The sequence below is a fragment of the Panthera pardus genome, unplaced genomic scaffold (assembly GCF_024362965.1).
Source record: "Panthera pardus isolate Hobbes unplaced genomic scaffold, ASM2436296v1 HiC_scaffold_24, whole genome shotgun sequence".
NCBI lineage: Eukaryota > Metazoa > Chordata > Mammalia > Carnivora > Felidae > Panthera > Panthera pardus.
In genome coordinates, this window is record NW_026526810.1 from 72,804,432 (window position 1) to 72,819,476 (window position 15,045).

The following is a 15,045-nucleotide window of genomic DNA, read 5'->3' on the forward strand; positions in this document are numbered from 1 at the left end:
GTACTGTTATGTAGGTCTTTTTGGTACATTACAGGATATCCTGCAATCCTCACCTCTTTCCACCAAAAGCCAGTAGTCATCTTAATGTTTTGACAACTAAAAAAACATTTCCTCCAACTTTAATAATGTTCCCAAACTTTGCCATACTTGTTAAAACTATTGGGTTTAGATGTATGAAAGGTAAGGAAATCAAATTCTAGAGAAAGAAATGATTATGCAACTTATTTGTAATCGTGGAGTGACTAAATTTCATTAAAGTGGGTAATTTGAAACTTTAAAAATTAAGATGGCTTATAGTATGTACTTATTTTTCCTAGTAAAATGAATGAAAATAAACCCGGTGCTTCACAGAATCTTGGTAAGTAAAATATTTAAAACATTTTCAGATATAATTATTTGAAATATATTGTTTATATATAATATAAACAAATATAATATTAAGATATTCTACTCTTGCCTTTTTATTATGTTAAAACTTTGTAGAGTGCTGACTCAAAATAGGAATGAGTTCCTTGGTCCATGCTTTGTTCATACACCCATATACTAAAATAATAATATCGTGTGTATTCATTTCAAGAAAAATCCACTGTAAGATAACAGTTTGTCAAATTTTATTCATATTCTCTATATGTATTTATCAGGTATGCGTTTCATCTGAATAAAACAGCATTATTTAATAAACACAATTTTTTTCATCTTTTTTGTATGACTTTTTCTTAGAAAAGGAAAAATGCAGGTAAGACCATTTTAAACAATACACAAAACCTAACATGAAAAGGAAGACTTATCTGTAGGTGCTCGTAACAGTCTCAAATAGATGCATACCTTTGCTTTTACTTGTTCTTCATTTGTTAGTTTAAACAATAATATATTGATTTGCTACCATGGAAAATGAGAAATTTAAGTTATGCTCTTCTGCCATTACTCCACTCATTTACCCTTTGTAAGATTTAATTTTTGATGTTCTCTCAAATTAAAAGTATTGTACTTAAAACTCTGTCTTGACCATCACTAATAAAGAGTGTCTGTTAACTCCACCTTCATGGTTGATAAAGAAATTTGTGCTCTTACTCCTCCCTGTACTTTGCTTTTCTGCTTTTACCTACAGACTTCTACCAACTATGTTAATTGTTCAGAAACTTCGTAATTCATAGACTACCTTCATGTATTTGTTAACTGCAAATACTGCCTTTACTGTTATTACTTAATATTTTCCCTAAGATTGACTCAGTTTTTTACGTATCTGAATGTGTTTATTTCATTATTTTAATACAGCTAATATCATTTGCTATAGTTATAAGGTGATCTTAATATAGTGAAGTCAGAAAGAACACTGTTACTGCATTTTAAATATTAAAAGTAAAAGACAACAAAGTACAAATACAAACGAAAGCAATCTACATATAAAAATGGATGCCTGAAAACTAGTGTGTTCTACATCCAGTGTTTCCATCTACTGGGTGAAGGTAGGAAGGGGACAAATGGAAAGCTGCAGGTTCATGGCATCATAGCATATGCAGCTCCATCCGGTGCTCATCATGAGGACTCCCATTCTTTAGTCTTAGCTAATTCCTTGTATTTTTCTTCCTCTTGATAGCTGCATGCACAGTTGCAGCTAAAATTACAGGCACTGGGGATGAAAGAATTTAAGGTGAGAGCAGATGAGAGCTGCTGGTGTAAGATGTCCTGTAAACAAATGGCAATTTGCTGGAGTTGATGTGGTCAGTTACTCTGTATGGGGACAGAAGGGGAGTTGACATATTTTGAAAGATTGCGGAAAGGGCTTTCAGTTATGGCTAACCTTTAGTGACAGAGGGCAGATATAGGGGGGGATATTTCATAATATTAAATATTAGCTCATGATGTTTTTTTTCCAGTCCTGGAATCTATTTTGTGAGTACACTGTTAAATGCAGTACCATTTCTTTTTCTTTTCTTTTTTTTTTAATGTTTATTTTTGAGGGAGAGAGAGACAGTGTTAGTAGGGGAGGGGCAGAGAGAGAGGGAGTCACAGAATCTGAAGCAGGCTCTAGGCTCTGTGCTATTAGTATAGAGCCCGACACGGGGCTTAAACTCACAAACCGTGAGATCATGACTTTATCTGAAGATACTTAACCGACTGAGCCACCCAGGCTCCCCAGATGTTGTACCGTTTCAATGCATAACATCCATTCTTGATTACATGTATTAACTAAAGGTAAATAAGACTGGCTGCTGTAATAGGTAAATGCTGAAGTCTTAGTGGTTTAACACAACGAAAGTTTATTATTTGGTTAAGTTACAGTCCAGTGTGAATTGGTTAGGGGAATTGGAGCAGATAGGGGGTTTCTGCTCCATGCAATCACTTAAGAGATTCAAGCTCCTTTCATCTTATATTGGTCAGCTACCTTGAGATTCTCAGAGTCTTTTTTCTTCAGCTGGTAAGATTTTCTCATAGTTTTATTAGTATGTTATTAGAAATTTTCTTTACAAGTAAATATAAGGTAGAAAAGTTTGATAATTATAATACTAATGTTTATTCAGCTCTATCTAGCTGCCACACCCTTTTAATTATATTACGGTATACCATCTCATTTAATCTTTATTAAGGCATAGTTTGAGGTAAGTATTCTTGTCCTCATTTTTAAGATGAAGAAACAGAGCCATAAAGTGTTTATGTGACTTGTCCAAGATTACACAGCAGGAGTGTGGTGCTGAAATTTAACTCAGATCTCCTTGACTCTACAGTTTGCCTTTATGAAATTATTATTGTTATGGTAAAATACATATAACACAAAGTACACGTAACTATTTTAAAGTATACAGTTTGGTGGCATTTAGTACATTCACAGTGTTGTACAACCATCACCACTATCTAGTTCCAGAACATTTTCATCATCCCCAAAGGAGACTGTACCTGTTAGGCAGTTACTTTTCATTTCCCTCTCCTTAGCCCCTGGAAACCACCAATCTGCTTTTTGGGCTGTCTGTGGATTTACCTATTCTGGATAATGTAATCTATTATATTAATGGGGTCATATAGTATGTGACCTCTTGTGCTTGGCTTCTTTTATTTAGCATGATGTTTCTAGGCTCATCCAGGTTGTAGTATGTATTAGAGCATCATTCCTTTTTATAGCTGAATAATATTCCGTGGTACAGATATAATGTATTAATTTATTCATTCATCCATTCATTGATGCACATTTGGTTTGTTTTCCTTTTTTAGCTCTTGAGAATAGTGCTGCTATAAATCTTAGTATTCAAGTATTTAGTTTGAACATCCATTTTCAGTTCTTTGGCGTATATACCCAGGAGTGGAATTGTTGTGTCATATAGTAACTATGTTTAAAATTTTAAGCAACAAAAAATATTTTTCCTAAGTCGCTGTACCATTTTACATTTCCACCAGCAACGTATGAGGGTTCCTATTTTTCCAGATCCTTGCCAACATTTGTTATTTTTGGACATTTTGGTTGTAGCCATCCTAGTAGACGTGAAGTGGTATCTCATTGTGGCTTTGATTTGCATTTCCCTGATGACAGATGATATTAAACATCTTTTAATGTGCTTACTGGCTATATATCTTCTTTGGAAAATGTTTATTCAAATCATTTGCTCCATTTTTAAATTGGTTGTATTTTTGTTGTTGAGTTATAAGAATTTCTTATGATGCATTGTGGACACTAGACCCTTAACAGATATATGTTTCCAAATATATTCTCCTATTCTGTAGATGGTCTTTCCACTCTCTTGAGTGTTCTTTGATGCACAGAAGTTTAAAACTTAGGTGAAGTCCAATTTATCTATTTTTTCTTTTTTACTTTTGCTTTTGGTATCATGTGATTCCTAAGAAACCACTGCCAATCCAAGGTTATAAAGATTTACCCTATATTTTTTTCTCAGAGTTTAGTTTTGGTGCTTACATTTAGGTCTTTGATCTGTTTTGATTTAATTTTTGTATGTGGTGTCAGGTAGGGGTTCAGTTGTATTACCTTGCATGTGGCTATCATGTTGTGCTAGTAACATCTGTTGAAGAGACTGTTCTTTCCTTCAGTGAATGATCTTGGCATCCTTGTTCAAAATTAATTGACCATAGATAACATGTATAGGTTTATTTCTAGACTCTTTTTCCCCACTTGATCTATATCATTGTCCTTAGGCCACTACAACACTGTTTTGATTTCTGTGGCTTTTCCTAAGTTTTGAGTTTCCTTTCTTTTTTTTTCCAGATCCGTCTAACTAAAGTTTTGTCAGTTTTGTTGACCTTTTCAAAGAATAAACTGTAGTTTTTATTCTCTATAGTTTTTCTGTTTTCTATTTTATCTATCTGTGCTGTAATCTTTATTTTTTTCTTCCTTCTGCCAGCTTTTGGTTTAATATGTTTTTATTTTTCTAGTTCTTTAAGGTTAAAATTGTTATTGATTTGGGGTCTTTGTTTTTTCATATTGGCTTACATAGAGATCAGCCAGAGGTGAAAGCTTAGGGTTTCTGGGGTCTTTTTCTGAGCATGTATCTAGTCCTGAGCATGTGTGTGTCTTTCTAGATTCCCAGGTATCTGTGGGAGCTTTTCAAAGCCTTTATTTATCCTTGTGTCCCCTTTTCCCAGCCTCTTCTTTCCTGGGTGTTTTGGTCTGTTACCTGCTTGTCCTGTCTGTTACCCTTTGGTGCAAGCTGCTTCAGCTAGTATATTTGTCTAAGCGCTTTTGACAAACGGTGAGACTCCAGCCCTGGGAAAGTTCTGAGGCAAGCAAAACAAGAGCATGCATCTGAGCTCATCCCTCAGGGATCCACCACACAGATCAAAACACATAATCACATTTCTTTAAGAACAAGGTTCATTTCACCTCCTCTTGGACAAGCCAAACCTGGAACATGGGCCATCGTACCTAAGGCCATTGCTCAGCTGGAGAGTGGGGGATGGTAGGCAGGTAAGTTAAAATGCCACAAAGTGCTCATCAGAATTTACCAGCTTGTTTCTTTATTGAGCATTCTCCTAAGTGTTGTAAGTTTTAAAACTAGATTTCAGAGTTTCTAAAAAATTGATTCTGACAGTTTTTGGCAGCTTAAATGTTGTCTTAGTGGGGAGATAGTGTTTTGGGGTTTCCTAATCTATTTTCAGTGATTACCCTACTAGTTGCCATTTTGACGACACACTGGAATTCATCATTAAAGATAAATTAAAAAAAGTGCAAAGTCTAAAACACTGTTTATTGTTTAGAAATAGGTGTTAGAAATTTTAAGTTACTGATAATAGTATAATGTGATTTGCTCTCTCAGAAAGAATTGAACACCTCACTTGAGAGAAGCTCCAGTTCCATAGGTTTTATTTTAAAAATTTAAAAATATTTTTTATATCTATTTACTTTTTTCACTGTTAGCTTGTGTTTTTTGTCGAAAAAATGATGACTGTCCTAATAAATATGGAGAAAAGAAAACTAATGAGAAATGGAATCTCACTGTACATTACTATTGTTTGGTGAGTATAATTTATAATTAAATCCTGGAAATTTGATATTCTTCTAAAGAAGACAATTAGATCTTGATGGCTGGTTTCTGAGAATTGGATAAGTCATTTAACTTCTTTTTGGATCTCATTTTGCCTATATCTAAAATAAGGTTTTTCATTTATCAAATTCTAAGATCCTGAAATTAGTTGGTATGTATGAAGGAAGACCTGTCATCATTATCTGTATTTTTGTCTAACCCTTTAGGGCCTAAGTGAATAAAGGAGAAAATGGTTAGGGCTTTAAGGTGGTATCTTTTTTTTCACTTTTTTGTTTCTGTTGTTGCAAGTGGTAAATCTCAGAAAAGAGTTGTTGAAGGTTCAGGGAACAGAAGGAAAGTATTTTACTTCACAGAGAACCTGCAAAAAAAAGTTTTGAATGAAGGTAATAAATTCTTGTGGAAGAGGAAATAGGTGAGTTTATGGGTCACTTGGAAGAAAGAAAAACTGATTTCATACTGAGAATTGGTCTCTCATTTGTTTCCCCTTTCCTTTACCAACTTCTCACCTCACTCAGTCTGTGCCTTATATTAATAGCACCTTCACTACCGTAGCATGCCAAGGTTGCATCAGTAGACACAATATTTCTTGATAGTATGTAAGTTATATATTGCTTCTTAACAAATTATCCTGAAATTTAGCAGTTTAAACAGTTATTATCTCAAACACTTTTTGAGGGTCAGGAATCTGGTATTGGCTGAGTTTGGTAGTTCTGTCTCAGGGGCTCTAATGAGGTTGCAATTCATATTGCATATAAATTGCAATATGGGTTCAGTCATATAAAGGTGAGAGAGGGCACAGGATCCATCTCTGATGGCTCACTTTACATGGCTTTTGGCCTTAGTACTTTCTACGTATTGGCAGGAAGCCTCAGTTCCTTACTTCCTGGGTACCTCTGTAGGGTACTCACAGCATGGCATCTGGCTTCTTTTAGAAGAAGTGGTAAAAGAGAGAGAAAGAGAAAAAAATGGAGAGATAGATAGACACCAAGATAGAACCATATGACCTAGTCTTCACTGTCCCATACCACTGTCACTTTTAATTTATTCTCTTTGTTAGAAGTGAGTCATTAAGTTGAGCCCACATTCAAGGCAAAGGGAAATAGGCCCCATCTCTTAAAGGATGAAGTATCAATAAATATGTACATCTATTTTCATACCCACCCCAGCATCCCTGTTAAAACTCTAGATACTTCTTGAGAAACCATTTAACATATTTCTTGGTGATTCTCTAAGACTATAGGGTTGTGTCTCAGGTACCCTATGCATTAAATAGACTTCTGGACTGGCCTAGGAACCTAATTACTTTGTACCAAGATTTAAGGGAACTTGAATTTGGCATTCCAAGTTTATTTGTAAGTTGGAAGTCTTAAATTTTGTATCACCAAAGAAAACCTTTTCATTTTTCTAAGAGTTTATTTTACTTTTTATGCAGAAGAATCAGGGGAGCTATTTTATTAGTAATTGGGTTATGTTTTCATAGCCAATTCTTTTTTTTTTTTTCCTTCAAGTTTATTTTGAGAGAGAGAGAGCACGTGAGTGGGGTAGGGGCAGAGAGAGAGGGAGAGAGAGAATCCCAGGCAAGCTCCATGCTTGCCCAAGCACAGAGCCCAGTGCGGGGCTCAATCTCACAACCATGAGATCATGACCTGAGATGAAACCAAGAGTCCAAAGGTTAACCTACTGAGCCACCCAGGCGCCCCCATAACCAATTCTTAAGTAATGTGTATTTTTTAGGTTTAGGATGTATTATATTGATTAAAATAATCCTCTAATCACAAATTTAAAGTATTTTTAAATTATTAAATATATTTAATTTTATGAAAATGTCCTTTATATTGTTTGTCTTTAATGAGTATGATAATTCAAAACATACCCAAGGCTCAACACGTCAAAGATTCCATTTCATTGTGAACAGGAAAGTACAGTAATGTTATAAATGGTAATGGAATGTTAGAGTTGAAAGAGACTTATAGGGGCGCCTGTGTGGCTCAGTTGGTTGGGCCTCTGACTTCGGCTCAGGTCGTGATCTTGCAGTTCACGGTTTGAGCCCCGCATTGGGCTCTGTGCTGACAGCTCAGAGCCTGGAGCCTGCTTCGGATTCTGTTGTCTCCTTCTCTCTCTCTCTGTTCCTTCCCTGCATGTGTTCTGTCTCTCTCTCTCTCAAAAATAAATATTTAAAAAATTAAAAAAAAAGAGAGACTTAGAGACAATCTAGTCCAGTGTTTTTATTTTTGTGTGTAAGGTCAGAGATACTAAATTACTTGCCTAGAGTTCCAGAAAGTTCCAGGACACAGAGCCTGGTTTGCAAGCCAGGATTTATTCATAGTCCCATGTGTTTTCTTGATTCATGTTTCCTTAACGTATTTAAACTGAAGTTAAAAGATTTTTAAAAATTCAAACATTTATGTTAACCATGATTCAGTAGGTTTCCCTGTAAATACTCCTTTTATGATTCAGAATCCAGCTAGATTTCAAGTTGGCCTGAAATATCACTGATAAACTGAATTACCTCCATAACATTTACTGATACTACATTTACACCTTACAGTATTTACCACTATTTTTTCTAAAACAGGTGTTTTCTGCCTTCCTTTCTTTCTCTCTTTTTCTATTATTTTCTGGAATGCTTTTAGAAACCAGTTTGGTTATAAGAACTGTTAATATACAGTGTCTTCCAAATCAAAGAATTTGAGTAGCCTCTTACTTTGACCATGAAAAATAACTGTTATAGATAAGAGGCGCTTGAAATTGGAGTTATGTCCATTTTTCATTGGAACATTATTGATCTTCTCTATATATACAGACATACACATGTTTTATATATATGTATATATATATTTATACATTTTATATACATGTATATATACATATATGTATATGTGTACACAGATATATTTCATATATACACACACACACACACACACACATACATATATTTCTAAACTAGTTTGTTAGAGTCTGTTTTCTAATTGAGAATATATTTATAGTTGATGTCAAGTGGAATTTGGCAGAGAGGTAAAGAAGAAGAAGGAGTTTACGGTTTTCTAATAGAAGACATCAGGAAAGAAGTGAACAGAGCTTCTAAACTGGTAAGTAAATTGTTTTACTCTTTACACTAAATACTATAAGTATGTCATATTAGGGAGGTTTTTTCCCATCAGTTTCCCAACTGGAAATTTACAAGACTTTGATTTTATGTTCAAATGCTTATTTTTGTCAAATACAGTAAATTTAAAAGAACACTTTGTATATTTGCAATGAGAGTGAGGTTAACCAACCCTCAATAATACATGTGACAATGCTGGTTTCATATCCTTATTTTATTCCAACCTATCCATCATTTCACCTACTCTTACCATCAGAATTGTGAACATACTTTTACTCTGCTCTTCTTCAAATCTTTAATCCTGAGTCAACCCAGTCATTCACTTTTCATTCCTATACCTCAGTTACTGAGTTGGCATGATGGGTTGAGGTGGAAATTATGCAGCTGGGCAGACCAGTAATTTATGATCTCTATACCTCTTGTGGTGGCCATTCTGTGACATTGTGTACCTTTGTTCACTTCCTTCTCATGTTCTCCAAGATAAGTACAGTAAAACCTTGGATTGTAAGTAACTTGTTATGTGAGTGATCTCCAAGACGAGCAAACATTTCTAATAAATTTTAATTTGATAAATGAGCGATGTCTTGCTATACAAGTAGTATGTGACACTGAATGTCACATGATCACAACTGAACCAGTGGTTCTTCTCTTGCTCTCACTGTGAGATTGTAGGTGATCATCTCCCATGCTCAGATGCTCTGTCTCAGCTCGTGGTGTTTGGCAGAAATCAGTGATTTTTCAGAACGTTGAAAGGTGCCCACAACTGGCACTCATGGTTTTTTTTTGTCACTTCAGAACACTATTTACAGTCCTTTGCCTTTCCATACGAGAGTTAGGTTAGGAATGCTTTGTTTCATTCTAGGTCAGGGTGCCTGCAGATAACAGACCCTTTCCTCCTCTGCCTTATTGCCAGTTATATTAAATACGGTATATGACAAGTGTTTATTAGTACTGTACTATAGTCAACATCTGTGCGAGTGTATACAGTGGCCCCTGTGCAGAAAAAGTTTCCATTGAGCCAAGAGCAGTGATTCTGTTAGAGATAGTGGAAGTTGTCCTACACATAAACCTCCTCTCTCTTGTCTCCCCCACTTCAGCCATGAAGGTCTTCAAAGGTTAATTTGTTTATTTTTCTTCATATTTTGTGTTTTCTTTATTATTTTGTATTATATTACAATCCTGTAATCATTTTTATATGAATTTTTTTGGGTCATGGAATGAATAATCTGAGTTTCCATTATTATGGGGAAATTCGCTTTGATATACAAGTGCTTTGGATTACAAGCATGTTTCTGGAATGAATTATGCTCGCAAATCAAGGTTTTACTGTATTCTAAACTTTAACCCCTTGTTCATCTAATTAGTTTGTGAGTCTTCTGTGTGATATCTACTGTATTAAACACAAGGAAAGAATTACAGGTTTCCATGTGTGAGTAGAAATAAGGAGAATTAGAAAATGAGAAGGTTAAAAAAAATGAGAAAAAAAAAATGAGAAGGTTGGAAGTATAGGGAATTCTGTCCAGAGGAAATGATAACTGGAACTGATGATTTTTATGGAGTAGAGATGAAGAGCATTGACACATCATAGTTGAAGAAGTCGAAGAAAGGTTGTCTCATCAATGTAGGAGTTGTTTACAATGATAGCAAGAATTAGATACAGAGAAAGGCACCAAAGTCTCAAGGTGGGAGAAGTTAGTAGGTAACAGAGGATAGATGTCATTAGGCTCAAAGGACCAGAGTTTTTAAAGTATGAAGGTAGAGTTGTGGACTATAGTCTGTAATAGAGAACTAAAATAATATTTTGATATCCCCCTTGCTTTTTTCCATACCCTCCTCCCAACCCTTGCCAAGTCTGAATGAAAATGAAAGACGATGGGAAAATAAGAAATTTCATCCAAGAAATTCTGAAAGGGAAGCAAGACCTTTATTTTAGTTGAGGCAAAAAAAAAAGGGGGGGGGAAACAGTTATTTTTAAATATGTTGAGGAGGCATGGGACTAGATGGTGGGATATAACTGTAGGGCATAAAAGGAAACCTTGGGCGAAAGGTTAGCAGTGGCATTTATCTAAGGACTATGTGAGAATATTAGTATCAGAATTCCTCAACCTTCTGATGATTAGTGAACTTGTGGTGAAATATGACCTGAAAGGGTCTCCTTGCAGTTTGGAAATACCTGTTTTCTAAAAACATCTTAATCCTCTGTGAACATATTGTGAACCTTTAAAAATATCCTCATCCTTGAGTTGTCTCCATTTGTGACCTGAAGCTAGAGTTCCATATGTCAGTTTATGGGAGGAGCCTCAGGTTGGCAAGGTATTCTCCAGTGACCTAATGGTACTTCAGGGTCAGCAATAAGACTACATACTCCCTTCATCAGTGACCATTTTATAACGGCTGTCTCAAGGGTTCCAAAATGTTTTAGATACTGCTCTGTATTTTATTAATGATTGAATTATCTAATATTAGTCTTTGTGTTCATATACCAGTGTTATATTTTAGTTAGTGTCATTGGTATTGTGTTTGTTCCTTAGGGCTACCATAATAAATTACCACAGACTAGGTCGCTTAAAACAGAAATTTGTCCTCACAGTTCTGGAGACCAGAAATTCCTAATGAAACTGTCAGAAGGATTGATTGTTTCTGGGAGCTCTGAGGGAGAATCCCTTCCATGCTTCTCTCCCACCTATTGGTGCCTACTGGCAACCTTTGGCATTCCTTGGTTTGTGGCACCATAACTTCCGTCTCTGCTTCCAGCTTCACATGTTCACATGGCTTTCCCCTCTGTGTGTCTGTGTCTTAAATGTCCCTCTCCTTTCACTTATAAGAACGCTAGTCATTTGATTTAGGGACCACCCTAAATCTAGGATGGTTTCATTTTAAGATCTTTAACTAACTTACATCTACAAAGACCCTATATCCAAATAAGATCACATTCATAGTACCAGGAATTAGGACTTGAACATACCTTGTTGGGGGGAGGTCACTATGTAACCTATTTTGAGTATATAACACTTTTTTCATTTAGTTAGGATAGAGTGATTGATCCTAGCAGATTTTTTTTTTTTTCTTTTTTACAGATTGGTTTCTAGTATTGTTCGACTGTTCTCCTTGATGAGTATTTCCTAGTTATGTGTTTTTTATTAGATTTGAGACCTTTTTTTTAATGTTTATATATATTTATTTTGACAGAGTGGGGGAGGGGCAGAGGTGAGGGCAGAGAGAGAGAATCCCAAGCAGACTCTATGCTGTCAGCACAGAGCCCGACATGGGGCATGACTCCATGTACTGTGAGGTCATGACCTGAGCCAAAACAAGAGTTGGATCCTTAACCAACTAAGCTACCCAGGCGCCCTGAGATTTGAGATTTTAATGTATAGCCGTTATGTTTACAAATCCTTTAGTTGAAAGTATTTTAGCCAGGTAGAAAGGAAAAGAAGCATCTCTGTCTCATCCACATGTTAGATGGGAGATGAATCCTTTATGAAAAATTGTTACAGTAGTGAATCTTTAGTGTCTTTAGATTGTTTCTGGGTTGGACAGTTTTTTTCAGGAAATTGCTTTAATATACCATCATCATAGCTGTTGTAAGATGAAAATAATTTCAGACTCCCCACAAAGAATATTCATTTATACCTGGGTCATATTATAGTACTCAGCTTTTATATGTTATGATCTCTGTTTTCATATTTTCTTCTAGAAATGCTGTATTTGCAAGAAAACTGGTGCTTCAATTGGATGTGTTGCACCCCGATGTAAACGAAGTTATCATTTTCCATGTGGACTTCAGAGAGAATGCATTTTCCAATTTACTGGCAATTTTGCGTAAGTTAATTAACTATTGAATATGAACGATGAATGTTAGGGAAAAGTAGAAAATGGATATGGATATCCCAATGATAATTCCTTTGTAAAATTTCTTTTCAGAGCTACACTGAGTTTACACATATATGTACATTTATGTTTTAAATACTCCCCTCTTTTATGGAGTCATCACTGTCTTCAAAGTCTTTGAAATTGCCAGTGTAGAATGGGCATAACAATTAATATTCACTTTCAGCTTTCAACTCTAGACTATGATACGGAACCCTTAAATTATTCATATTTAATAAAAATTTCCACCTTTCATAAGTCTAGATTTTTATGTCATGTTTTTAGATTTATGATCCACTTTTCTTCCACAGGGCCAGATATATTTCTCATTGAGTAAATTGAAGGCATTTAAATTTGGTGGAGTCCAAAAAAAAATATTATGCCCTGGAGTGCCCCAGACAATGTTTACTTCCTGAATCAAGCTTTAAACATCAAAATTTATGAATTTTTGTATTTGATATTATTAGTGTCCTATTTCTTGTGGTCTTTGTGTTCTTGAACTATTTAATGGATTGTTACCATGTATAAAACTGCAGTTTAGAAAATACAAGAGGAAATAAATTTAGTGACTTAAAATAAGTTTTTACTTACATTTTATGTGTTACTTGATTAAAATATTTTTTAAGTTTAAATTCCTTCTTTTGTGCATTGTTGAGTATAATGGTGTTGCTAACAATATTATTACATAGGATTCTCAACATAATACTAGTTACTGAAATTCTGTGAGTTAAGTCTTAACCAACAAAAGGTACACATTCTGAATGTCCAGCTCTCCTTGCTCATAGATTGTGAAATGGATTTTTTTAAATATCAAATTTATTGTCAAATTGGTTTCCATACAACACCCAGTGCTCATCCCAAAAGGTGCCCTCCTCAATACCCATCATCCACCCTCCCCTCCCTCCCACCCCCCATCTACCCTCACTTTGTTCTCAGTTTTTTGTTTTTTTTTTTTTTTTTTTATTTATTTTTGGGACAGAGAGAGACAGAGCATGAACGGGGGAGGGGCAGAGAGAGAGGGAGACACAGAATCGGAAACAGGCTCCAGGCTCCGAGCCATCAGCCCGGAGCCCGACGCGGGGCTCGAACTCACGGACCGCGAGATCGTGACCTGGCTGAAGTCGGACGCTCAACCGACTGCGCCACCCAGGCGCCCCTCTTTGTTCTCAGTTTTTAAGAGTCTCTTATGCTTTGGCTCTCTCCCTCTCTTACCTCTTTTTTTTTTTTTTTTTTCTTCCCCTCCCCCATGGACTTCTGTTAAGTTTCTCAGGATCCACATAAGAGTGAAAACATATGGTATCTGTCTTTTTCTGTATGACTTATTTCACTTAGCATAACACTCTCCAGTTTTTTTTTAAAAGTTAGTAATAGTCAAGCTTTATTAGGTAAAGAGGTAGAGACAGAACAACTTCAAATTCTCATTATCTTACAATAGTATTTCTCAACTTTTTATTCATTATCACTCCTTTAGAGAGAAATATGAAGTTAAATTTAAATGATACCCATTCATATGAATGTCTTACAACCACGAATTTATTTTTCCTTTACTTTTTCTTTTTTTTTTTTAATTTACATCCAAATTAGTTAGCACATAGTGCAACAGTCATTTCAGGAGTAGATTCCTTAGTGCCCCTTACCCATTTAGCCCATCCCCCCTCCCTGTGAGATGGATTTATAGTGCCAAGGTTCCTGTCTATTGTAGGTTAATTATGATACAAATGAGTTTTCTTTTATTAAATGCAAATTACAATGCTAGCCTGATTGTGCTTTGCAATTAATTAGATGTTATTTTTAAATAATTTATATTTTTAGGTCATTTTGTTGGAACCATCGACCTGTTCAAATAATTACATCTAATAATTATAGAGACTCCTTACCATGTACCATTTGCTTGGAATTTATTGAGCCTATTCCAACTTACAGCATATTACGAAGTCCTTGTTGTAAGAATGCTTGGTTTCATAGAGACTGTTTACAGGTAAGATATCTTGTAAACTTTTTCTGATATAAAATTTGTTGCTTGCTGATTTGAATTTCATTTATTTTATTTTTTTTAAGTTTATGTACTTATTTAAGTAATCTCTACACCCAACATGAGGCTTGAACTCACAACCCTGGGATCAAGAGTCATATGCTCCTCCAACTGAAGATGGCAAGGTGCCCTGATTTGAATTTTAAATTGGAAAGAGTTGACATGTGTATTTTACCTGTACTTGTAACTTAAAAACAGCTTAATTAAAGCATATTTTACATATGAAATATACTGTACTGAAGAATTACTCTATTGAAATTTACTCTTTTGAAGTGAATATCAAACTAATATTTTAATAAATAGTTTAGAATACTACCTTTTAGTTTTTATTATGCTTGAACATTTTTGTTGTTTTTACCTAAGGCTTTTGTTTGTATTTCACAGTGAATAAAACACAGATTTAATTCCCAAGTTCATTTACATATTTAAGCTTAGAAGACCAAGATATGTGAAATGATAATTTAACTGTAAGCTAAGATACTTAAATGTTAAGAGGCCTTTAAAACAAAAAAACAGAAACAACTGTGGTCAACACTATATGACAGCTTCTT

General features: G+C 35.0%; 1 protein-coding gene across 6 annotated transcripts in view; it reads left to right on the top strand.

Annotated features, from left to right (window-relative positions):
* The window catches only part of G2E3 (G2/M-phase specific E3 ubiquitin protein ligase), a 63,900-nt gene that overhangs the window by 19,585 nt on the left and 29,270 nt on the right, over positions 1–15,045 (top strand). For 3 of the 6 annotated variants that reach the window (XM_019428047.2, XM_053889318.1, XM_019428048.2), the window contains exons 2-6: positions 318–358; positions 5,360–5,457; positions 8,474–8,575; positions 12,290–12,414; positions 14,275–14,440. In XM_019428047.2, coding sequence (XP_019283592.1) covers positions 322–358; positions 5,360–5,457; positions 8,474–8,575; positions 12,290–12,414; positions 14,275–14,440 — 528 coding nt within the window. In that variant the 5' untranslated portion in view covers positions 318–321. The remainder of the gene's footprint in view (positions 1–317; positions 359–5,359; positions 5,458–8,473; positions 8,576–12,289; positions 12,415–14,274; positions 14,441–15,045) is intronic. The other 3 variants (XM_019428049.2, XM_053889319.1, XM_019428050.2) reach the window with 1 other exon arrangement.